Below are 26514 nucleotides of genomic sequence, written 5' to 3'. Positions count from 1 at the left end.
CAGCCCACAGCACGGGCACCGCTCCGAAGGGACGGCGCGGCGCCTGTCCCGCAGCTCACACGGCTGCGGAACGGGGGGCTCGGGGAAGGAGCCGCCCTGCAGGCAGCGCTCCTCTCCACCAGGACGGGGAGGGCAGAGCTCCAGCGGGGCACAGGGAGCTCGGTCCCGTCGGGATCGCTGCGAACGGAGCGGCACCGCAGCGGGAGCGGAGGCGCAGGGGAGCGGAACCGGCACCGCCACCGACGGGCCCGCGCCGCCACGGCCGCAGCTATCGCGAGACTTCGCCGGCCTGGTCGTCACGGCAACGGCGGCGGCGCCCGCGCTGCTGCCCTCCCGCGGTGAGGACGGGGCTGCTGCCTCCCTGCCGGCCCCTCTGCCCTCTTCTCTGCCTTCTTCTCTGCCTTCTTCTCTGCCTCTCTGCCTCCCTGCCGGCCCCTCTGCCCTCTTCTCTGCCTTCTTCTCTGCCTCCCTGCCGGCCCCGCTGCCTTCTCCTCTGCCGTCTCCTCTGCCTTCTTCTTTGCCTCCCTGCCGGCCCCTCTGCCGTCTCCTCTGCCTTCTTCTCTGCCTCTCTGCCTCCCTGCCGGCCCCTCTGCCGTCTCCTCTGCCTTCTCCTCTGCCTTCTTCTCTGCCTTCTTCTCTGCCTTCTTCTCTGCCTCCCTGCCGGCCTCTCTGCCTTCTCCTCTGCCTTCTTCTCTGCCTCTCTGCCTCCCTGCCGGCCTCTCTGCCTTCTTCTCTGCCTTCTTCTCTGCCTCTCTGCCTCCCTGCCGGCCTCTCTGCCTTCTTCTCTGCTTCTCTGCCTTCTTCTCTGCCTCTCTGCCTCCCTGCCGGCCCCTCTGCCTCCCTGCCTGTGCTCCCTGCCTGCCTCCTTCCCACCCTGCCTGCCTCCCTGCCTCCCTCTCTGCTTTCCTGCCTCCCTGCCTCCCTCTCTGCTTTCCTCCCTCCCTGCCTGCCTACCTGCTTCCCTCCCTCCCTCCCTCCCTCTCTCCCTCCCTCTCTCCCTCCCTCTCTACCTCCCTTTCTACCTGCTTTCCTCCCCCCCTTCCTCCCTCCCCCCCTGCTTTCCTCCCCCCTTCCTCTCTCCCTGCCTCCCTTCCTCCCTGCCTCCCTTATACTGAAATAAACTTTCATTAATTTGAGCCCTCTGAGAATTTCCAGCACGTGTCACGATGCTCTGAGATGTCGAATTCCTGTGAATTCACACAGTTTTGTTGTTGTCTTTTTCAGAGAAACGCGTGTGTCTGTAGTTTAAACTACAGCCGCGATAATTCCTCTGTTGTGAGATTATTTGTAAGATGTATGCTATTCGAAATATCTTTGATTATAAGCATGTTTGAATACTTTGGTTGGCTTGATGATATATATTTTTATGTATATTAAAAAGAAAAGCACATACTTGAGTGGCAAGCCAGTCTGAATTAGAAAAACCTTGCAACATGAAGTTGCTAGAAAGCATTTGAAACTTACATGATCTATATCTGAAATATTGCAGGGCTTGTAGTGCTTTATTTTGAAACTGTTCATTTAAAATGTTGTTTTTGCTGTTTTTTCCCCCCCGAATTTAGGTAACAGTGGATATTACAAGTAGGAGCTTGGATGAAATTTCAAGGCCTGCATCTAGCTCGACCTAATTGTAGATTTTTAAATACATCTATGGAGTTAACGACACCAGAACCATGTTTGCAAGAGGTAATTTTTCTCTCCTTCAGCAGCTTAAAACCTCCATGCCTAATTCCTCATAGTAGAATGCTAAAGAAGTAGTATTCTGCTTTTTTAGTACCCTAGCCTGACAAGCCCAAATCTGACAGTCTAGGGAATGATGAGCTGGAGAATCAATGTGAAATCTAAGAAAAAGAGCTCTTTCCTGGTATCAGTATCAGAGCTGAAAATGGTTCTTTTATTTAAGAAGTTCTCTGCAGCATTGTACAGAATTGTTGTTGTCCTTTGTGATAGCACGTGAGTATTGTGGTTATCTTCTTCACCCAAAACATCCCTGTTTTCAGGGTGGCAGTAATTTGCATTTCATAGGTTGATTCACCTGTCAGTTTGGCTGATGATTATCAGAGTGGCAGTCTAGAAGATGGCTGTCCAGCAGAAGACAAAGGTGATGACAGAGATAAATCTGATGTCCAGGAAGTAAGAACTGATCAGCAAACAGTGGAGAGCATGATCATCTCTCTTCACAAGTGTCTGTGGAATCCCGACAAGTTGTCAGGTGGGAATGACTAAAACTTTCTTGTGTTGTGTCTAGACCAAATATCAAGTTTTTATAGTTCGGGTGAAATTCTGCGGATTGAGGGAACAGAGGTTGCAAATAGGCAGAATTCTGGAAAAGAAGATGTCAAAATCCATACCTTCATTTCTCTTCACTATTTGAAATCCACCTTTGAAAGAAATGTGTTATTACTGTCAGTACAGTACAGTAAATGTCTTGTGGCATCATAAACTGTGATCTGGCCTAAAAGATCATTAAAACCCATCTGTGTGTGTTCCATGGAATCATGTTAGAAAATGTTTTCATTAAGATGTTTTTATCAAACTTTTCAGAGTAATCATGATCCTATTTTAGAAACATTGTATCCTAATAATGGTCCACCTGTCCAAAAACCTGGAATTTATGGTTATAAATGACAGCATTTAACAAATGAACAACGTTAATACTAATAAAATACTTTAAATATAAGTATGCAGTGTATAACTTTAATTGAAACACTTGCAGAAGTGTTTAATGGAATTCTTCTGTCATTCTGTAAATGATAATGGATTAATGTTCTGGGGTGTCCAACTGTTTACAAATAGAGGTGAAAAGGCCAGTGAATGAAGCAGATGTTTGGATACTGTCTTGAAATTTAATTAAGAATTCATGACAGAATTGGGGTCAAAAGAAATCCCTTGATTCCTGCTCCTGTTTTTAACATGAGTTCTGGTGTACTAGTATATGCTATTTTTAAAATTAATTCATTGCAAGGGCTCTGTGGTGATCCCTAATTGACAAAAATGTATCTGGTTTATTGTGAAAGGCTTTTCCCTGCGTTTTTCAGGATGTAGCTCTACTTCAGGTTCTCGAGGTGAAAGCACTGAAACACACATGCTGAAATTCTGTGAACCTTCCCCAGGACAACCAAGTAATGCAAAGTCAGATACTAGTCCACAAACTTTGAAATCTTGTGAACCTTCCCCAGGAAAACCAGGTAATGCAAAATCAGATAGTACTTTTCAGGTTTATGGAATGAGCATGTGCAATAAAACCCTTTCCTTTTCTTATTATTGCTTCTAAGAGAGTTTGTAATGGTTGTGTATTTGTGTGTATATTCTACAGTTAGAATACTGCAAATTGAACATGTATATGAATTGTGCTTTGCAAGTGGTATTGGATGAATTCTTTATTTAGAGAATTGCTTTATTAATGGGTATTAATTTTCTTTAGCACTATAATAAAATTTGAGTTTTCCGTAGATTCAATCAGTCTAATAAGGCAGAATTCAGTGGTTATCATATCCAATGCAGCATTCTTGGTCACCAAACCTGATATTAATATCTACAGAACAGAAATTCAATAGAACTCAACCTAAAGCTTCACTCAGTACTTTAAGGTTTATATCAATCTGCTGAGTTCAGACCAGTTGAAATAAGTGCTCTTTTTTTTACCATCTGTCCTTTGGTCCATCTGTCCTCAGCAGCTCACTTAGATTTTCATAGCTCTCCCCTTGTTGTATCCATCTTATTTTTATGGCATAAAGTAGACCAATGCATCACAGTCAATGCTTGGATCAATGGCTATGTAAAGCATTTGACCTCGAAAGATTAGAAAATTAAATAGAGTGTTGCAGGGTTCCAAAATTTGTAAGTCTATGGGATCAGGGACAGTGCTACAAGTGTTTCCTCTACTCTTAATGTGGAAGCCATAGAAGAGGACAGAGCATGAGGATGCTATAGGAAGGGGAAAAGGTAAAAGTTGTAATTACAATCTGCATATTTAGGAAAAAAAAGGAGAAAATGTAGAAATTTACTTTAATTAAGTGATGGTAGTTTCCATCATGTTTCACAGTTTTTCATTTTTTATAGCAATATTTTTCTAGAACCAGTATTGGAATCTGGTTTTGCTAAGACATAAGACTGAAAATTCTCTAATATTTAAAGGCAGAGATATTGCAGAGTCTCTCTTAACCCCCTAAAAAGTCTATCTTTTGAATTATTAATTTCAAAATGTTTTCTACAAGTCAGGCTGAAAAAATTGCCTTATATTTTTAAGGTCAGTGTTTTTTTGCCGATATTGTGGAGATGTTGTCACTCTGCTGTTATAAATTTTAATCAAATCACTTGCTCAAAATAAGTGACTTTTCCTCTCCCACACCTCCATATCCAACTGCTGCAGCTCAGAGTTTGATTCAGCACTCTTTTGCAAAGACTTCTGTATTTTTCCCTGCTACAAACAGGTTTAGAAATTAACATGTGTTTGAGAATGTTGTACTCTCGTCTATGGGCATTGCCAAATTACTTGAACTGCTTTTTAATGTTTGTTTGGTTTTTTGACTTGCTTCAAGCCAACATTAATTTTAAATATATTCTCCAGCAGACTCTTCTGACTTGGAATGTTCTGAAGACATGGACATAAATACTCGGATTCAAGCAGCTATAAAGAAAATGAATAAACTTGATGCAATACTTGAAAAACAGTGTTTTAAGGAAAAAGCAGTTAAAAAGCGAGGCAGAGAAATGAGGGCAATGCTCTGGGAAGAACTTCAGGTTTGAAGTGTTCTGCTTATTTTGTGACTGATATATCTCAGAGTACCATCTTACAGAATTGTTGTATTTCAGAGAAGCCTTATTATTAAAAAACTCACAGTTGGCTAACTAAAATTAAGAAGTGGATCTTAAAAAGTAAGATTAGATAGTTTTTAATACATATTGGCTAGGCATGCTTTGAAAGAGGGAGATGGTCCTTAAATATTGATAAGACAAATTGCCAAATACCCAGCTGTCTGGGAGTGGTTTATTAGCATAGTATTATGCTTGAGTTCTCTGCTTGCAGGGAGGGTAAGGTGTGTCAGGAGGTAATGTCAGGCTGAAAAGCATTTATTCTGCTCAAGTGGGATCCTTCCTAGGCCCAGCTGTTTCAGTACTGTCTGTTGTTGAAGAAATTAAAGATGCTGCCTGAAGAAGGCATAAGAATGCTACAACACAAATTCCTTTATCCTAGCCCTGTCTTGGCCTCTAGCAGTTAAATGCCTTGAAACAAGTTAGTATTTCCTCTGTTTTACATGAATAGAAATGGGAGTTGTGAAAAAACATGATTGGTTTGACTGCATTTCATAACTTAATTGGATTTGGATTTGGAGCTGCATAGATATTACAGAACTTCTTTGTCTGGTGAAGTCTTCACATAAAAGGCAATATGTAACTGAGGCATTAAAGTTTCACCATACTTTTGTCATAACTTCAGGAGATATTCTGATAGCTTCAAGATGAAAATAAATTGAGAAGAGTAATTTTTAATAGAGTCTGAAGTTCATTAGATCTGATAAGCAGACAATGTATTTCCCTTTAAAGAATTTACTTTAAATGCATGCATGTATCTCTACATACACAGTTTATTTCTTTTGAATAGTGTATCAGAACCACAGGAAGCAATGAGGAGGTGGAAAACATAAACAAGTTTTTAGCTGTGTTCGCATCATGGCATAATACAGCTGGTAAGTAAAGAGAAACAGAATTGTGATACATCCTGTCTTTTTTCTTTTTGGGAAGAGAATAAGGATTTGAGATCTGAATGGTTATTGTTGAGTAAAAATCTCATCTTGAATGTTGGAAGTACATGTATAATAATGGTAGCAGTGTGTAGTTAAAATATTTAAACAAAACTTACTATTTACAATGTAACCTGCTTTTATTTCTATGCTAAAGTTTGGGTTACTAAGGAAAGAAACAATTTGATATGGGTGATATTTAGAAAGCCTCCAGTAGATGTCAGGATATATTAAAATAACACTAGACAAACAAGACTATATAACTGCTAACTCTATCTCAAAAGTAACGCCTGTAGAGACCATGTGCATCATGTAGTTTCTGGTGTACTACACTGAAAAACTGCATAGTTTAGATTTATAGCTTTCCTCCAACTTTATATTTTCTGTATCCTGCTAGTGCCGTACTTTTAGGTCTTACTTATTTTGGTATTTATTTAATTAAACAAATGTCTTGGTGGCTGTCCTGGTTGATACTGAAATTGAATACATTTAATATATTTTGCTTTTCAGAACTTGAATTTGATAGAGCTTTATTAAGTAAATTATATATGAGAGCTATTATAGTTTTTAATGTAGCTATGAAACCAAGCACAAGTTCGGGTACAAAATCATTAATAACTTTAAGTGTTCCAAGCCTTTCAGGCACAAGAAAAACTTCTGACACACAGCAGAAATCAGGGTTAATTAAACAGCCCTAAATTCCTTACCCAATGCTCTGTTTAACAAAATCATTTGTTCAGTTGAATCCATTACACTTCATTATTACTGATTATTGTATGTTTTTTTTCATTGTGAAAATCACATATAATTAGTTTGGTTCTTTGCAATATGAGTCGTTTTCTGTAAGTGCTACGTGTGTAAACTGCGTCTTACTGCTCTAACCTGTATTTCCAGTTGGCACATATGAATACTTCAACTGATGTATTTTTTTCTTTGAGTAACTGAAACAACTAGGATGTTTTAACACTGTTTTTCTAGACTATGCCCTTGACCTAAGCTGCTTGGAAGTCTAATAATTCATGCACAGGCAGACACCAGCTGTGAAAACCTGGATGCATTACTCTCATTCAAAGTTTTAGATGACTTGCCACATGGTGTCTGCAGAGGCATTTGAGTTTAGTGCCTTAGGCTATGTCTTGGAGAATGTGATGAATTGTCTTCCAAGGGCAGTAGTTGTTAAAAACATGAACACAGCCATAAGAAACTGCATGAATATGACTCACACTTTACACTTTTCCCCTTCTTTATTTTTTGAGAAATACAGTGCTTATGTCATTTATCCAAGTGAATTTCTTTGCTTTCTGAGTGTATGATACACATGACGTTAGATCTTCTTTAAATATATTTCAGTTAAATTTTACTGGAAAAAATTTGTTGCAGATCTCTCCCATACTAAAGAAGATGAAATATGTACTTCCGTATTTCACCCACACACGAATCCTGAAGATTATGATTGCCATAAAGCCCAAGAAAACCAGGGTAAGCTTTATTAATGGTAGAGTTTGTATTGTTAGAAATGGGAAAATGACATGTATAATGGGTGGGTAATGAAGACTCAGCCTTTTGGCAAGGCCAGTGAAATGGGAAAAAGCAAGGTTACTTACTGGAATAGTGACAATTCTTACCTTTATTGCAAATGGAAGAAGAGAACAGCTGTGTGACTTATCTAAGACGTTTTACTCAACATGCTAAGAAATTTTTTACTGCTGGGTTTATAAAGCCATTTTTCTATAATTTCAAAAGGAAGAGGTGTGTAACTGGTATATTGTAAAATGTATCATTGATTCTTCATGGCAATTCTTTAAAAACTTATCTCTGCTGTTACTCTAAGGTACTGTAGCTTTTATTAATAGGCTTATATTCAAGAAACCATCTAAAAATGACAGGTGGTGCTGAATCTGACTGCAACTGTACTGTATTTTTTTTGGTTTTCAGCAGAAATTGTACAGATTTGTGTCAAGCGTAAATCTTCAGACAACTTATTTTATATTTGGTATCCTGATTATTGTAAAGTCTGCGTTGCTTTTATGAAATAAGTACTTTCTGACAAAACTCAAACACGTGCCGATTCTTTTAGGGATCATGTGATATCATGCATTGTACAGACATTTCAAATGCTGTTAGTGGTGTAGTGTGTCCATGATGTACTGTGTCCATCCACAATTCCATCAAAATAGATGGAATTGTGCTTGTATGCCTCTATTCTTTTCCTATTTGAAATTCAAATTTCTGTGGTTGTAACTTTTCACATGTGTTGTGATAAAAGAACAATAGATTCAAGTGCCATTGCTATCAGCTGCAGTTGTTTATTTCTTTGTCAACCACCCTTCTATGTAAACAGAAGGAATCGATCTTCCTGGTGACTGAGATGACAAAGATTTAATATAAGTGCATTCCTTAAGGCTGAAGCATTGATGGCAGCAATACCTCTGCAGTTTGCAGAATGTGACTGCATGTTTTAATTTTAACATGGAACTCAGCTCCTTTATAATTTTAGCACTTGTCTTAGTTCCCCAGTATGTGACCTTGTCTTTCTGGGCTAGAGCTTTTAATTTCTCTGTTTTTCTACCATGTATTTTCATTCCTCCCTTAAAATAAAGCTTGACCCTCAGCTTCTTGCTCCAAAATTTCTGAGTTGTGCTGGAGTGCCCTTGAATAACAATGGCAGGTTTCAATACAGCACTGACTTCTGGAGCTCCCAGTACAGGCATGGTTGGGAGTTGCTATCACTTGCACTATTTTGAGATGTTCTGCACATTCCTACTTTGGGAATGCATGAAGTAGAGATCACTTACAGCTTCTGAGCAATATATATTGCTTTAAATGACTTTAACTATTTCTGCTGGAGGCTTTTCATGTGGTGTCTGAATAGCTAAGAATTACTGTTTTAGTTTCTTTTGGATTTCTGTGTCACAGCTGTCATAAAGGCAGACCAAGAACAAGAGGAGCTTGTGAAGAAGAATGTATGCACTAGTTTTATGCTGTTACTTCATCAGTCTCATCAAGATTTATACCAAATCTTTGAAATATATGCCAAATCTACCAAAATGCACATGCAAAATTTGTTTAGCTGCAATCTCTCTTTTAATTACCCTTGGCAGTCTTCAGTGTATTCTTTGTCTCAGTGATCCATGTCTTTCCCTTCTTTCTTCAATGTTCTGAGATGTTCTGTATGATAGCTCCCACTCAAAAATGCTTTTCTACAGTAAAGTGAAAGATATAGCTTAAAAGTAAGGTTATATTGGTGTTTGGTATGTTCTGCTCATTTCAGGATGCAACTTGTTATCTTTATATTGATGCTTACATTGCTATATGATCCATTTCCTTGACACATGGTGTTGCCTGGTAATGGTAAAGAAAGCTTAGGATACTTTCAGAAAACAGTTACACATTTGAGCTGTGAGGGGATTTCTTGGTCAGATCCAGCACCTCAGTCCTTTAAGGTTTGTGTGTAAAGGATGCATGGAATTTATTTCTTATCTTTGGGAGCTTGCTTTCATTCTATTCCCTCTGAAAAACAGTTACTTCCATATAGCCTATCTTTTAGTATCTAACATGTCAAATTCATTTTTTTGTAGGGAAATAACCCACCCATTTTTCAAATTTCTGCTTCCAGAAAAGCAAAAAGTACCATGGCTGCTTTTGAAGTAGTTCTTGAGATTTAGAAGTTGATTATATTTGCTTAGACTTGTTATTTAATGTGACAAATATTTGCTGTTTGTAAAGGAATTGTTATTTTAAGCATGGTAAAAGTCTCTGAAAAACAGAATCATGCCTTTTTTTTTGGTCATGGACAGAAACCTATTGTTATTAGAATATCATGTGTGTGTTTAATAGATTTACAGCTCTATGATGAGTTTTATTTTTTAACAATGTTTGTTTTATAAACTGTTATAATAATATCAACTATATCATCTGTTTTTCAGCTGTTTTATTTAGAAAAATGTACTTGATATGTCTCCAGATAGTTCTGTGGTTTTCAAAAAAATGATTGTCTGGTTTTGTAATGATGAGAAAACTGCAATGATGATAGGGTTTAAAGGAATGCTGTGGCTTTTAAGGCCACCATGTTTAACATTTTTGAGGTCAGAAATCCAAAAGTATTTCAGCCTTTGTAACATTGAGTGATTTCATATCATAAAAAGTTGAAAATGAAATTAGATTTTGGCAATAGTATGTTTTAAATGCAATAATACATACTACTATTTACATAAATAATAAAAACATCATACAAAAAGTTTGTCTATTGACTCTATATATTTGCTAAACGTTTGAATGGGATTGATGTTATTACAGTTCTTGTAGAATCAAAATAGGAATGATTTTAATGTAGCAACTTTTCTTCCTCAAACATCAGATTATCCAAGTGAATTGGAAACAGAAAAAACAGCAGAAAAAACGCATAGCAAAAATAAAACCAACCAGCATTTCATTAAAAAGAACATTGAGGTAAGCACTGAAGCATAAAACCAGTAACATTTTTAAAATGTTAGCTAGAAATTAGGCAATAAATACTTTTGAAGACAGTTTTCTTGTAAAATCAGGAACTTCAGAATCTAGTTAGGCATAAATGAAGATATTACCTTTTTGTTAAAACTGCTGTTTATATCAGAGTACTGTATTAGACAGTTCTCAACTTGGATGTTCATATTGGTTAGGATAATGCAGCTTCTATGCATTTGATAAATAGTACTGGAAACTGAATTGTGCTTGTGCCTGGACATAGTTTTTTTTAAGGGCAATATCCTAAGACTTTTAAAAAATTTATTTACTGTTAAATAAACTTAACTTTATTTACTGTTAACCTGATGCATAAATAAGGGATAGATATACACATTGTTCATGTGTAGCGTGGATGGGACCACGTTTTGTCAGAAAATACATCCCTTGATTTTCTGCTTTTTTTCCTGTGAGGACCTAGTAGGTATCATGATTTTTCATCTAATGAAAAATATTTGCTTCCCCACTATGTTAAAGACTAAGATAGGATTATAAATTAAATATGTAGGCTGCTGTATTTTTCTGTCAGAGTGATAATTTGTATTATTGAAATAAACAGAGTCTAAAAGCTTTGTTTTGGAGGTGTTTGAGTTAGTGGAATTCTTAAGCATGGGTTTTTTTCTTGTTGCAAATATTTCAGCTAGCAAGGGATTCAGGAAACCAATTTGTTATGCTTGAGGGAGAAAGGAAAAGGCTAACTGAACTATTGAAAGATACAGAAGATGGAACTGAATTGCAAGATCTTGAGGTATGACAAATTTACACTGTACTGTTCTATTGTATTTCACTTATTTTTACAGTAAATCTAAATTTTATGTTAATTCTACCATGAAATACCCTACTGAGATATGAGAGAAAATATGATAGATCCTGTTGAATTTGTCTCCAAAAATGAATTCTCATTGGTTTCTTTGTTAATTTTACTAATGGCAGAACTTAAAAGAAAAGTTGGGCACAGGAGGAGGAAACCTTAGAACAACACTTGAAGAAAATTACCTTTTTTTTGCATAAAATGTGAAGTTGTGGAGTATCAGTCTGAATGGTTAGTGCTGTAGTCTCAGGCAGGAAGGCCAGCTACTACTTGCAAAAACCTCCCAACAACAGTTTTTTGATGACTGATAAATGGACTTAAAAATGCAGTAACTGGGGAAATAACATTTATGAAGGTTCTGTGTCCATTTAGCCACAATCTTTTTGTGGCTTCCAGCATCTTTCTGTAGCTTCCAACTCAGTCTGTCTTAAAAGTACATAGTTTGCTTAAGCATTAGACATGTATGCTTTAACATAATATTGTTAAACAGTGCACAGTCTGCATACTTCAGTGAATAGCAGGTGCTGAAGTGAGTAAAAATTATTCTCATGGAGAGTAACATTTGTTTGTCCCATCAATCACCGTTTCTAGGAGATGGTCTTTAGTTTGATAAATGCCATAATTTAAAGATCTGAAGATGTTTTAAACAACCTTCTGTTAGTAAATATAGCTTTCTGACCTAGGGAATAGTGGCTTTTAAAAATTATTTATTTTACTGATTGCAAAAATGTTTTCTCAAAACATGTAGTTACTAGGTTTTCTTTCTCTTTAAGCTAGTGTCTGTCATGGAATTTAGAGGCATTTATGCAGAGTAGCTAATGCAAATTCCAACTAACAGTTGTACTTTTTTTGGCTTCAATTCTCAAGGCATCAAGGCAATGGAAAAGTATAACATTTGTCTACATTTTGCATTTGGCACATGTCACTATCATGTTGTTGTTTATCTATAGAGATTTCACTGTTAATATTAGATATGAAATAGATCATCTCACAGGACACGTGTGTTGCTGTATGTTCTTGATACCATGGACAAGAATGGTAGTTTGTGTGTTACTCTAGTCCGTACTAGGTAATTTCTTTAGAGGACAAAGTTCTTAACTCTCCTATCAAAGTACAGTGAAAGAAAGGATAATAGTTACTTAGGTCTGTCTAGTCTAGTGATGGATTCTTCCACATTGAATTTTTTTGTGGCTGAAGCATTTCTGTGGCTACTTCATAACGAAAATCATGAGGAAATTATCAGCCAATGAGTAATCTAGACAACTTCAAGCTGGCCCAGGTAACTATCCAGCTAGTGGCCTCTTTCATCTTATTTTATTCTGACTTTTAAAAAGTTGGTGCAATCACATTGGCTGGAGTAATGTTTTGGAGGCTGCCAATCAAGGCAGATCTGGTTATGAATGTTGTATGAATGCATCTGTATGGTGTAATGTGGATTTAGATAACCTTATTTGACTTGTACTACTATATATGCCAAATATCCAAACAGCACTTCTCACTTTTTGAAAGAATGTTTTTTGAATGTTTAAGATATTTTAGAAGTACACATATTCATGCTAATTTAATTGTCAAAGCTGGAGCTGCAGATAATTGTTTCAGATGTTCCACAGAAAGTACTGACTGTGCTGTTATGAAAGTATTGTTCTGAGTTAACACACAGGAAACATTGACAGGACAGAAGCTTATTTTCCAAGCAAAGCTATCTTGAAAATACAAAAGAGGATGTGTGATTCCATTTCATCCTGGAATAAAATGACTGCTGGGGTAATTTGGATGTTTGGAGTATGGGATACAGAAACTGAGCTGTAACTCACGAGTCCAGTTACATCTTAATGTACTCCTGTTAAGTCATTTCTGTGTTTTTGCTCTGTGATTTTCATTCTCTGATTAGGAGGTGGTTGACATGACACAAATATAGTACTATGCTGGATACTTATGTTTTTGTGGTCACTGTCTCACCTGAACATATGTTTCTACAAAGCTGGCAAGCATCTAAGAGTTTGTGAGTGGCTATTTTGGAGTCAGCTCAGGTCTGGTCAGGCTCATTAGTTGTGTGTCATCATGCTTGTATGATAAAGCATTAGAACTGATTTGTTTCACAAAAAAGATTACTCTCTCGACTCTCTTTTTTTCTTTCTTTTTTTTTTTTTTCATTTATTATGGAGATAATTTATGACAGGTGTTTGGGGTATGCTTATTTTTTCTTTTTGCAACTAATATGCTTTAGGGTAATGGGGATGAACCACAAATGACCTCATAGCAGTGGTATTGTAATTGGAAGCTGTTATTTCCTCCTCTTGTATGGATGCAACTGCTTGAATAGCTAGGGGACTAATCTGGAAGCTGGAAACAAATGGTGGGCATGGATTTCTTGCAAGGCAGATGTTAGAGTCTTAGGAGAAGGTGCCGGTCCTATTCAGGTAGGAAGAAGAAAGGAAACCAGCACTACGCTGTGTCCTTTGACACATCCTTTCTCTTCTAAGGTCCTATCTACTGCTTCATTCTGCTGTGGTCAGGACAGAGATGTAATCTGCAACTCTGATACCCAGTGGATGGGGGTTGTGCAGGCTTGGTTCCCTGAGTGTGAGGCAGGGAGTGCCAAGTTGCTGTGGAAAACCTGCATCTGTCTGTGGGTATGAGCTCATTGGCTTGGCTTAAGTGGCCTAGCTCACTGACAACATGCAGCTGTATGTAGTAGGAGTATATATTCATATGTGTTATTCAGGTGTTAACTGCTATCAAGAGGAAAATGTCATGTAAATCATGATTTACTCTCTGCTTTGTGTCTCTCCCAGAGTTTCTGATATAACACGTAGGGGCTCTAGAAGGATGGCAGCTACTGACCTCAGAGCAGTTCCTTTGATTCCCTGTGAATGCTTTTTTACTTCATGGGTGGTACCTTGCAAGTGTCACATTACGTCTCATACCCTCTGATTTGGCTCCAGGTGGTTTCTGCTGTAGTATCAACCTCTGCAGTTTCATTCCAAACCAAGTTTTGGTTAGGCTTTCTCACTTTCTGACTCCTTTCTCAGATGGAAAGTGGCTGTCCATTTAAGTTGCTCCTTGGTTATTTTTAAAAGTGATAAATGTATGAATGTCTCTACTTGTTCTGTCCATAGTTGCTCTCGAGTGTGCTAGGGACATGAATATTGAGATTTCAGCTGTATACTGAGATGGATGAAAATGTACATTTTATTATTAAGTATGGTTTATCTGAAAAATAAATACACTTGATATGCAACTGCCCTTAAAAGTCTGTTTCCTTTGTGAATGAAGCATAAGTATTTTCTGTGCATCCAACAGGAGAATGTACCTGTCTGGCAGGCACCAGGAGAAGGATACACACCTGAACTGGTGGAATTTCATCTCCTGAATGAGATTGACAGTAAGCTTCAACTTCTACTATCTGATGGGGAGCTTCCTGCTCTTTCCAGCTCTAGCTCAAAATGTCCAAGCCAGATGTATCAGGTAGGTTACAGATCGGAGCTCATTTGCATATATTTTATATGAAGTGTGTGCTGAGATCAATACTGCATATGGCTGTATTTGTATCTTTTGCATTTTTCTTTAGGATCCTCTATTTATTCATAAAGTTTATGTATTAAGGAGTGAAGTGAGAAATTTTAGCTGTAAAAAACAATGGAAAAATAATTTGTTGCTGTTTTGAGTCATATGTAATTCGAGAACTGACTTGTTTTTAAGAGTTGTTGATTCCACACTTCCAAGATACATGTTCAGAAATTGGTAACTTGTACATTTTTATCTGCATGAGGGTGGTTTTTTCATCATAGAAACAAATTATGCATTTAGTTTACCTTTGGGAGTTAGAATTAGGTTTCTTCTTATCTCAGGATACCAAAAGTGCCTGTTCACTTATGATCTGAAAGATAAGGCAGTGACTGATAAGCAATAAAGACTGTAGAAGATAGATTGAAATTGTGTGTCCCTTGTTTTTCATGGCCTTTGTCTTTTTGCCTTGCCAGCAATATTGAGATTTGAAGATTAAAAATCAAGGTCTCAGCCTTGAGAAATGATTGTTTGAATTTTGTACTTAGAAGACTCCGATTTATCCCATGCCCTGATACAGTTGTCTCTGCTATAATGGAGTTTAAAACAAAACCCCCTAATTCTTATTTTTCATTTATTTGCACAAAGCTTATTTACTTCTGTAATATTTTAATTTTATGGCTAGAACTGAAGTATCAGAGAATATCTGTAAAAATGTTCATTCACAAAACTGTTTTCATTTACCAGCGTATGAGAAACATCTCTTTGAAAGACTAAAATACCTGTGGGCTTGTTTTTTTTCTCCTTTTGTAAGGGCACTTTAATGTAATTTTTTTATGGGCTACTTTCTGAACGTGAGGTTTTGTTTTACTTCTAGCAATACTCCTCTGTAGCTCAGTTCCAGAGGAGTCACATTTTGATGTTGATCATTTACCAGCTGGGATCTAATGTGTGAAAAAGCACCTCCCTCTTGTTGGTAATCACATAACAAATGCAGTTGTTACCCTGAGCTTGCCAGTGATTGCCTGATCTTGTGTTTAGTGTTGCAAGACATCAGCTTGAAGTTAATGTGACTTGCCTGGGATAATGAGTGCTCTGTTTGGAAATGTTTGTCCAAGTTATTGTTGTTGCTTCCTTTCAGGTAATAGCCCAGAAGTAGTTGAATAGAAACTTGAATTTAGGTGTATGCTAATTAAAGAGTAATGTATTATCTTTTTTGAGTAATATTAAACCTAACACCAAAACCAGGTAGCTAATTCCTTGTTACTTTTCATTAGTGAAAAGCAGTTCCCTTCAGTTTTGTTTGACAGCATGTAAAAAGCTTTCAGACCTTGTAGTTCTATGATTTTAATTTAGAATTAGCTTGGAGTTGCATGTGATGAAGCTGCACATTCTTTTCTGCCAAGAATTATGTTACATATAGCTTCCAAAATGCAAACACTTAATCACTGTTGCCTCTGTGGGAGATGTCCTTTTAGTCACTGATGGATCCTTTGCCAGGATACAGGAACTACTTTCTCACTCTGAAATCTTTAATATTGGGCTTCAATTATCCTGCAATACCGTAGCTGAGCTGTAACAGAGGAGCAGACATGTTCATCTTTTTGTGCAAGAAGTCCAGTGGGATTAAGAATGCTTTTCCATGACTAATGTTCTCTTTTACATGGAAATGTTTCTCATCAGAACTGCATTTCTCTCAGAACTGTTTCTTTGCTTTGGTGCCAAATCAACTAAATATTTAAAAATGTTTCTGTCTTACTTAATATTTTGGGGGAAGAATAAATGAAGTTGAATTTGATCCCAAAAGAAACAGGAAAATGATAGGCTGAAGAATATGAAATGTAAGATTGTGTGTGATGAGTACAGTTACCAGCTTGAAAAATTGAAAAATTACCTGAAAACGAAACCAAATTAAGATGGTATATAAAGAAATAATAATATCTGTAGGCTTGGTTGTTCTGAAAGATAACTAATGTGTATTATCATGAGGAGTTCTTTTGTAACTGGTTGGGGGCTTTTTTAATCAAGAAAATATTCCCTTTTTCTATTATAGCAGTGGTCTACAGTTTGCAGTTTAAGATTAAATAAATACTCAAAATTCAGAAGATACACTAATTTTTCAATTAATGAAGTCCATGATAGTTTATACTCTATGCCTGTGCTTTGCCAAAACAGATGAATTTCACAGATTATGATGATCTGTTTCAGAGCATGGCTAGAAGCAGGTTAATAAACTGATCAGCCAGTTTTATGCCTCAAGATGATTGTATGACCCTAATATGCTTCATTAGGTGGGATTTTGTTATTATTTATGTATAAAATTCGGAGGAGAGAAAGCGCAACAAATAATTATGGGTACTTCAAATAATGCATATTTCTCTTTAGCGTTATGTTTGTTTCAGCTTTGGCTCTTGCTTAATATTTGTATTTTCCCTTATGTAAAATGTTTAACAATTTTCTACAGATCTAAAAATATGAAAAACAAAGTAATCTTAAATGGACTTCTCTACTATGTACATGTGCTATATAATTGAAACAAAACGTATTCTGAAGTGTGCAAAACATTGATAATAAAATGTTTTCCTTGATATAATACTTTATACACTTATTTAATGATATTTTGAGAATAATGTTAAAACATTAGTAAGTGGGCAAAAGCCTTGACTTTACTCATATTGTGTGAGTTTCTATCAGTTACTATTCAGGGATGAGAGAAGTGAGGCTGAAAGAACTACTTATGAGGAAGCAGCAGCTTAATGCTCCAGAGTGGTCAAATATAAAATAGATTATTGTGAATAATTATGAAAGCAACATTTAATGAAGCAAAAAATATGCTTGTTACAGGAAAGTTTACTGTCATTATGGTACTGCCAACTATTACTGATTGGAAATAAATATTAAACAATTTTTACTGTATTAAAGTAAGTTTATTTTCAAGCAACTAATATTTTGCTTTAATTGTCAGAACTCATAGATTTGCTTGATGTTTAGAAAAAGTTGTTTACAGATACAGTTTTTCATAAATAGTAGCTGAGGAATTTACTGTTGAATGTTGAATTGTGAAGGTTGTTTTTCTTTCCAATTAGTCATGCTACTTGGAATTATTTTCCTTGTGTCTCTATTAAAATTTCTTGAGCTGCTTCTGAAAGTAAGAATGAATAGAGTATTTTTTTGTTGTATGGCTGCTCATGCCCCTTTGTGTTGAATTGATTATCAAGATAGGGGAAGGTTTTTTGTTTAGGCTTTTTACCTTTGCCATTATTGATTTTTTCTATAGAATCTATGGTTTGCAAGAGAAAGCTCTGGGTTTTTTTCTGATTACAACATAACTTTGTAGCTTTGCCAACACTTGTCATTCTCAATGAACTGAATTACATGTAATACTAAAACCTGACTGTATTTGGGACTGATACAAACTTCAGAATCTAGTCCAAACCTATTGAAGGATGTGAGAATGTGTAACCCAAATCTTTAATAAAGGCTGGGAAATTAACTCCAAGTTACAGAGAGAGGGTTTTTCCTCGTTTACCATGATACCAAGTAAACAAAACCTGTTGTCATTTTGGCTCAGTTTTTTCCTTTTCCTTCTGGCTTAATTCTGATCCCAGTATGGTTAAGAGGAGCAAACTTTGAACCAGTCATTCAGTCACCCCTATTCTCAGAGCGCTTTTATTGTTGTGGTAGAAATTAATCATCCAGGTGTTAGAGCTGGAGACTAAGAAATTCGTCTTAAAATGCAAAGAGTAAGAATCCTATGATTGAAATATGTTTTGACTGATATTTAGCTATTGTATTTGAAAATATACATACTGAAAACTGCATTTGCAGAATTTGACATTGATGTATTATTCTAAGCAATTCACTATTTTCTTAGTAGAAATCAGAAGAATCCTCATCTGTCTACAAAGCAATATAAAGTTATGTGGTTAACTTCTATCAATTATTTTCTCAGGAGCCTCTGGTTTATGCAAGCCGAAGCCTAGAAACCATTCCAGGTGAAAAAGTTCTGCGGGACAATAAGGAAAAACGTGATCAACAGAATCGTCTGAAAGAAATAGATTATCAACTGGAATCCCTAGAGAGAAGTCTTGTAAGTTTTCTACTTTTTGTCATATTTTTATTCCTTCAGTCTGGGAATGTTGGAATTTATCATCCCTTGTATCTTTAAATAAAATCAAGTTCTTTAAGCTTATGTAAATTTCTGAAGGAATCCCCAAAGAAATATGCAGGCAAAAGCCTCAAATAATTATTCTTAGTCTGGGAAATCTTTTTTTTTCATTTGTAATGCATACTTACCTTTAATATAGGATCTTTCAAAGACATTATCCTCCTCTCTTCTTCCTCAGAGGTGCATAGCATAAACAATAATATATAAATGCATCCTAAAAAGGATTTTTTTAATGGCTCATATACTTCAGTGTTCTTTGAAGGACCAGATCTGATGAGAATATTGTATACACTAAGTTATTGTGGTAATCTTTCTTTATTTTCACTAAATTGAAAGAAAAATAGCATTGTTATATCTGTGCATTGTAGTAATTTGTTTATTGTGTGTAGCTGATTTTAGAGTTTTTCACTTAGTAAGAAAAAATAAATATCTAAGTTTGTTGTGACTGACCAAAGATCCATGTAGCCTACCTGTTTGTCTTGGAGGTCTTTGTTCAGCAGTAGGTTTACTCTCCACAATAACCAGAGTTAGGAACTGTATTATTCCTGTTATCTTTTATAACACTCAAAAAAGGATCTCTAGTGCAGATCAAAAGCTTTGTGGTTTAGGTGGCAGCATAACCACAGTGCTATAATCTCAATTACTTATAGCATCATTGCTGTAGTTGCAAAAGCTCCAGCCACTCAACATGAGCAAGGTTTATTCTGGCAGTGCTGGAGTATACATGAAATATGAGAACAAAGACTTCAGACAAGGAAACAGTGATTGTTTTAGAAGCTGTTCACTTGGGTGTGTGTGACTACAGTAAGGAAGCATATTTACTTCTTATTTAATCGCAGTACCAAAACAATAGTAGAACTTCATTTTAATACACTATTATGTTGTATTAAACAGTTAAAAGAGAGAGACAAATAAATAGGGGAAATCTGTGAGCTTTAGTATATTGAGTAGGTTAATGGGTAATCAGATAAAGTAAGTCTGCATATTGTAATATTTTTCTGCTCATTGGCCTTTATATCACTTTTTGTTGCTACTGACCTTGCTCATGAGGCAAGCACAATCTGAGGAAGTGTGTCTGGGGATTGTATGATAGTCTACAGCAGGCCTGCGAAATGCAGTGGGCTGCTGACTCATTCAAATATTTTGTTTATAAATGGGTCAGTTCCAAAACTTGGTTGGGTTATAGCAGTTTTGTTTGGTATTACATTACATGCAGACTCTTGCAATATACCACCCATTCTTCCTTGACTAGATTGTGTGTATGTAAAACTCTAAATTGATAGACTGTAATGCCAATTTACACTGTTTATAAATACAGAATGTCACCTGCACCAATGTGTAGCATTGTTGCTTGCATTGCAGCACCTGGCAGGGCTTCTTTAGGGGGACACACTGTCCTCTGATCATTGCTGCTCTGGAGCATGACTGAGATCATGGCATATGGATGTCAAATATGTGAGTAGTAGGTCCTCTGTGAGATACTTCAGATGTCAGTGAAGGTAAAGAAGTGTTGAGGTCTGAATGCAAGTAGGTTTTTCCTTCTAACAATAAAGTTAAATTTATAGAAAGATACATTTTCTTGAGTGAAAAAGAACAGCCTTAAGAAATACTGCTTTTTTTTTTCCTTTTTAATAAAACACATATAATAGATTTTTTTTTTTCTTAAATCAGATAATTTCTATGCAGTTTTGTTTCAACCTTGTTTCTATACCAAAGTAATATTTTGGCAAATCTGGTCTCTGCCAAGACACTGCATGATGAAAAACTTGGGTTGAGGAAGGGAGTACATAGATTGCATGTTTCCAGAATAATTTAATAATTTCTGGAAATACTGGTTTTTATTCGATAGGTGGCACTCTTCACTGTATGTCAGAAGAGGAATGCCTAGGCATGGTTATAGGGAATATTTTGACTGGTAATAAAGTTGTCATTTCTGCTTTATAAAATGCAGGTTGTGAGAGATTTACCTCTCACTTACGGCAGGAGTCCATGTGTGCAGCTTTTAGCATTGTTATTTTTCTACTTTTTAAAAAATTGTGTATTTAAAATCCGTGTTTTTAAAATTCACATTGCATTTCAAGTTCTCCTTTACTCTTTCCTAAACCACTGTAATTTGCTGTGTAAAATTATAAACAAATTCTCTGCTCTGAGTAGAGGAGGTGATTTCCCATCAGGAGTTAGGAGTGTTATTTCTGAATGCATAGATATACTTCATAATTGTAAAACACAGTATTTTACAAACATAGTATCTGAGAGAACTTATGTTAAAATGTATTTTGAAAAGTCCCTTGGACAAAATATTTGTGGTTTTCGCTTCCTAGGTGAAAATGATGAATAGCTTATCTAAACAGAATTTAGCTCTGTGTGTTAGGATGTTACTTGCAGTAGGTATAAAGTTAGCTCTATTAGCTTTTTTTGGTGTATGTGGTAGAATGCTGTGTTTTCGCCACTACTGTAAAATGGATTATTTAAATTTATTTGTATCATGGTAAAGACCTTCTCTTCAAGGGGAATGAATACATTAATTGTATTTCTGGAGAAGGCTATTTAGTAGGTGCTGGCCTCTGAAATGATAACATTTATGGATTCCTCCACTACAGTTAACCTAATATATCATGTAAGACTTCATGGTCTCAGCTAAATCTGGGAGTAAACTCACAAAACAAAGACAGAAGATAAAACTTTAATCTACTTTACATTTGATATAAACACATAGAATCTGCTAAATATTACATCTGAATTAGTGAAACTAAGGGCTTTGGAATCTGAGTTCCTCCTTTACTTTGAAAAAAATTGTCCCTAGTGAATTAATATACCAAAGAACTTATTGTATGCATTGTTGAAATGCATTGTGAAATTTCAATCCAACTGAAATGTATCTGTACCGTGGTATCTGGGCCCTTGCTGAATTTCTTTTAGGTTTCAGTTTGACCTTAGTTCACTTGTTCTTCATTTGAAACCATGTCTGACTCTCTCCGCATTCTTTCATCTTTCAGTTTCCTGGAAACCACTGAGCTTATCTTTGTTTTGTGGATTGCATTGTTAACTGCTGCTTCAAAAAAATACCGAGTTCAGCTGCCAAATGCGTGTTGCTGAGCATTAATGAAAAGAATTTTATATAGAAAGAATAATAAATGTAGTTATTTTTCAATTGTGGCTTTGTATCCTTGGCCGTTTGTGATAATCCAGTGGCACGTTTGATGATGTGTTGAATTTCTTCATGGCAGATAGTAGATTTAAATGCCCATCAAAGCAAGTTATTATTATAGCTTTACCTTTGCTGCCTATATTTGTGTTGATTTTTAATGTATTACACTGGAAGCTGATTAATTCCTGCCAAAAGTCTATCTACACGTCTCTTTTTGGATTTTGGTTAAATATATAAAATCATAAATACTTCAAATGCATATGGAATATATATGCAAGTAATAGTGTGTATGCACAAATATAAATACCAATTACCTCTTGGCACACTGATACCTACTTGAAAAAAAGGTGTCCTCTTACTTCTAGTAAGTGCTTTTAAAACAGAAGCTCTATGTAGTTACCCTAGTCTTAAATTTAAATTTATCAGATATCTGTACACATCTAGGAATTATTTTTTCCAAGTTCATGCAGTCTCATGGCCAAATGCATTGTATGATTGTTAATTATTAAGTTGTTGTTTTTTTTTTTTTAAACGCAAAGTAGTGTTAGGAAAATATACATTTGGTTATTAGAATAGCTAAAATTTGCTGAAAGGTGTGCAGCCAGGGAGGATGATGAAGAACAAAAATAATAAATGTGGCAATGCTCTCAGGAGCTTTGATTACCTGTAGGAGCTTACTGCAAAAAGCATAGTTCTTATCTTTTTGATGCAAAATAAAGTGTATCTGTGGGGAAATCTCAGGGTAAAATTAATTACTATTTGGTCCTGGAGAAGGTCTTACATCACTTACATCATTTACTGTGCATCAGAGTGATGATGGGGTTTGTTGTTACACATAGTCTTGTTCCAGTTTTAGCCTGGTACTGATTGAATTCAGTGTACCTGATCCCGAGTCTGTATTAGGCAGCTTCCAGAAAAGAAGAATAATTTCTTCCTGACCTCTGCCATAGTTCCTTTCCTTCCTTCTAAAGGGAAGAAGAAAGTAACATATGGCCCTACCACATATCTGGAAAGTAATTTGTCAACTGTAATATGTTGTATCACAGTCTCTCCAGAAATTAACAACTAATACTGTAAAACACAGAAACCCGGCCATATTTTTAACTATTCTGTGCATTGGTAGTCCTTGTAGATTACGGCAGATAAATAGCAAACATCTTTATTTTAATTCATGTGATATCATGTGGTGTCTGGCTTCTAAATATGCATGGTTTTGTCCATAAAAGTATAAATTGTTTCATAAAACATTGTACCAAGTAAAGGGAAAAAGACAGTCTATCTAAATAAAGTTGAGATATGCCACTTTCTGTGTTATTTCTTCAAAAAGTATCTACCAGGTGCTAAAGTCACTTGTCAAGCTGTTGTCGATCTTCAAACAAATCTTGTTTATTCAGGTTTTTCAAGACTTCATTCTAATTATGCAATTGTACAGGGTTGTTTCAGAGCGAAATGTGGTGGCATTTCCACCTGGGAAAATATCAGTGTGAAAATCTTATTTTCTTCATTTAACAGCTACTACATATGAGAAGAGAGAAATAAGATTAATAGTAGACTGACAAAATGTAAACATTTCACTCATGATTTAAATAAATTTACTGTGTATTGATTGTTTTCCATGTACTGTGGACAAGAATGAAGTGGCTGCTTAAAGGATTTGTAAAAAATATTTTAAAACTACATGTTGCATTAAGATTTAATAAAACTAAATAATTTTTGTACACATGTTGAATTTTAAAAACTAAATTATATTAAAATATTGATAAGTTAAACCCTTAATGATGCTTCTAGTTTATATGGAAAATTAAGATGATATTTATGTACATGCCTGTTAAATTGAACTGCATCCATATGGTGGTGATAAGTAATATTGCCAGTTGCATCATAAGTATTAGTTATGTGTTGATACTGTATATGAGAAGTCATTGCTGGAATTTGGTACCTGTAATGGGACCTGTTTTAAATATAATGGATTTGTAGGTAACAATGATCAAATTTTCTCTCCATTCAATGTAGTGATCCTCCTTCTCCCAAAATGTAATTTCCATTTGAGACAACTCTGCTGGTTTACAACTCTGCTATATTGTGGTGTTTGTAATCATAAAATAACAAAGCATCTCTGAGTACTCACCCATCTCCAAATTCATGTAGTGCTACTTATAGTCATTGTTTGATCTCCTCCCATTTTGTGTCTCTAACATAGCTTAAGTGTAACTGCACTGCTTTCTTAATTTTGTTTATTTAACGCTATCAAACAGATTATTGTTAGAAATGTGCTTTTTCTTAGACAGTGAAAGAGTCCATGAAAACTGACTTGCTTCTGTGCTCCTGTGTTACTTATTCCGTGTATCTTTGTCACACTGCTGTCCTCTCTGAACTCAACAGTGTTGTTGTATTTGCCTATTACTTTTTTTCAGTATGTCATCAATTTTTCTGCCTCCTGACCTCTCATCACCTCCAACCTGGGTTCCATATATCTAATCAAAATGCTCTTTTTCCTTCTTTCTAAACTCCCCTTTCAACCTGTTATCCTTAGTTCATGGTTGAGATAAATACATGCCTTCAAAGCAGGATGGTTCCCTTCATCCAATGGCTGTATTTGAAAAGAATTACTCATTGCTGTGCTCATGGCTGAAGCCTTCTGGTTAAAGACAGTCAAGCATATTGAGCACTGGAGTTTTGGTGTTTCCCAGGTACTTGACTGTGTACATGTACCTTTTGTATGGATATACTTAACAAGTTAATTTGGGCTTTTAATTTCTCCTGCCTCTTCCCTGTTTGTACAACATGTAGCTTCACATTTCAATGCAATAACTGTGGTTTCTAGCTGTGGTAATATTGAAGTAATGCTTAAAAATTCTCTGGTTAGTAGGTGTTGACACTGTAAAATTTTCATGATTGAAGTGTGCATGTCCCTCTGAGGCAAGGAGAAGGTTTTTACCTGTTGTCACACATCTCTACTGGCAAATGCAGGACTTCCTCGTTCCTTGCTGCAAGTTAGCACTGTTCTTTAATCTCTGTAGGAAAGAGGAATTATTTTTGTTGGCCTGCTTGCACTCTGTACTCTAAGTGAAATAGTCAGGAAAAAGCCCTTGTTATTCTGCAAGTTTTGTTGGGGAAGGCTGTTTCTGCTTTTCCCCAGGATGTCCCATTCAAATTAGAAATAAAAAACAACAGCGCTGCTGTGGAGGAAACCTTCTGCAACCTGTACTTAGGTGTAACTTATCCTTTGTGGGTGAGCATCTTAATCTTTTGAAAAGTAGTATATGAATGCATGTCTCCATCTTATAATTGATGGCTGTGTGATTTTGAGTCTGTGATAAATGTCAATATAGGAAATTTTGGAAATTTATCTCATACCTGTGTGTGTCTGTATGTCTGCATGTACAAGCTCTGTAGTAGAGCTTTGGTTTTATTCTTGAGACACTTTGGCTTACTAGGCCAGGATGGAAGTGTAATCTTACAGCGTTTCTAAGACTGAAAGATATAAAGCATATAGCAGATGCACAGGTTGGAAATACTCCTGTAAACTACATCAAACTATTTGAAAGCCACATGGAGTTCCTAGGCCAAAACCTTCTTAAATGTCCTAGCTATATGTGACTTCTATAAATATTTTTAATATTTTATTGTTGTTGGCATGTTGTTTATTTCAGTTTAAGCTATACAATATTTTATGTATTTTCACCTATGAAAGGCAGTAGTGGTAAACAAAAAGTTATTTTCAGTATGATTCCTAAGAATTTTAAAAAATCCCATTCAATTTATAGATAAGAGAGATACTGCAATGAATGTTTTCAAACAAACTGATAGCATACTGTGATAAATCTGATAATCACAGTTTTATAACAAAGCTTAGTTGAAAGCTTGAAGTATTTCCAACAGAATTTTGGATTCTAGAAAGTCCTCTGTGATGACAACAGCAGTATTTCTAGCATGAATGTAGTAATTTTATTTTCAGAAACAGAGTAATCCTGTTTACAGAGTCAAACAGAGTTGGATGGAGTAAAGATTTGGAAGTTTTTTCTCATATATCTAAATAGTCTAATTAGACATAATATTTTTTAGTTGTGCTGCTCAGCACAGGTCAGTATCAAAAAATACGTAGGAGTCTGGGATGTCCTCTTTCCAGAAAATCTACACTTAAAATATTCCCTCTCATTAGAGCTAAGGGCATATAAACCTTTGATGGAAAAAATAGGTAAATACCTGACATTCTGCTACTGAGTATTAGTACTGGTTGCCAGTTTGGCAGGGTTGGACACCTCGTGGCTTGTCTCATGCTTAAGTCAGTTTTTTGATGCTGGACTGAGCATTTCTTTGTCTATGGCCTCTGTTTGGTACACACGCTCAGAGCATGCCAATACACCCAAGAAGCCATAGGTACAAAGCGTGTTATCAGGCATGATCAAAATGATGCCTCTTTTCTTTCAGAAACATAACCTGGCTTAGAGTACACCCCCACTCTATTCAACCTAAACAATTTCATCTCAGTAGCTTTCTCTCCATTCTGCTTCAGGCAAGAGAGTGACCTAACTCTACACAGAAATATTTTTCTAAGATTTAGAGGAGGAAGGACATCATCTTTCCCATGGTGCTATTACGATATTCATCAAGGAACAAAGTATTCAGGGGAAAA

The 26514-nt window shown here is 36.1% G+C and overlaps 1 protein-coding gene across 16 annotated transcripts in view; it reads left to right on the top strand.

The window, feature by feature from the left end:
• The first annotated feature begins 204 nt into the window (after positions 1 to 204).
• The window catches only part of FSIP1 (fibrous sheath interacting protein 1), a 69915-nt gene continuing 43605 nt past the window's right edge, over positions 205 to 26514 (top strand). For 4 of the 16 annotated variants that reach the window (XM_064424184.1, XM_064424190.1, XM_064424183.1 and 1 more), the window contains exons 1-12: positions 205 to 338; positions 1563 to 1686; positions 1806 to 1953; positions 2043 to 2212; positions 3039 to 3188; positions 4571 to 4743; positions 5606 to 5690; positions 7125 to 7223; positions 10102 to 10193; positions 10885 to 10992; positions 14359 to 14523; positions 18515 to 18652. In XM_064424184.1, coding sequence (XP_064280254.1) covers positions 1814 to 1953; positions 2043 to 2212; positions 3039 to 3188; positions 4571 to 4743; positions 5606 to 5690; positions 7125 to 7223; positions 10102 to 10193; positions 10885 to 10992; positions 14359 to 14523; positions 18515 to 18652 — 1320 coding nt within the window. In that variant the 5' untranslated portion in view covers positions 205 to 338; positions 1563 to 1686; positions 1806 to 1813. Of the gene's footprint in view, positions 339 to 1074; positions 1295 to 1562; positions 1687 to 1774; positions 1954 to 2000; positions 2213 to 3038; positions 3189 to 4570; positions 4744 to 5605; positions 5691 to 7124; positions 7224 to 10101; positions 10194 to 10884; positions 10993 to 14358; positions 14524 to 18514; positions 18653 to 26514 lie in introns of those variants that run through there. The other 12 variants (XM_064424185.1, XM_064424191.1, XM_064424189.1 and 9 more) reach the window with 12 other exon arrangements.

This window comes from Passer domesticus, chromosome 6, assembly GCF_036417665.1.
Source record: "Passer domesticus isolate bPasDom1 chromosome 6, bPasDom1.hap1, whole genome shotgun sequence".
Taxonomy (NCBI): Eukaryota; Metazoa; Chordata; class Aves; order Passeriformes; family Passeridae; genus Passer; species Passer domesticus.
Note: the sequence above shows the minus strand (reverse complement) of the source record. Positions and strands in the feature narration are given on the sequence as shown.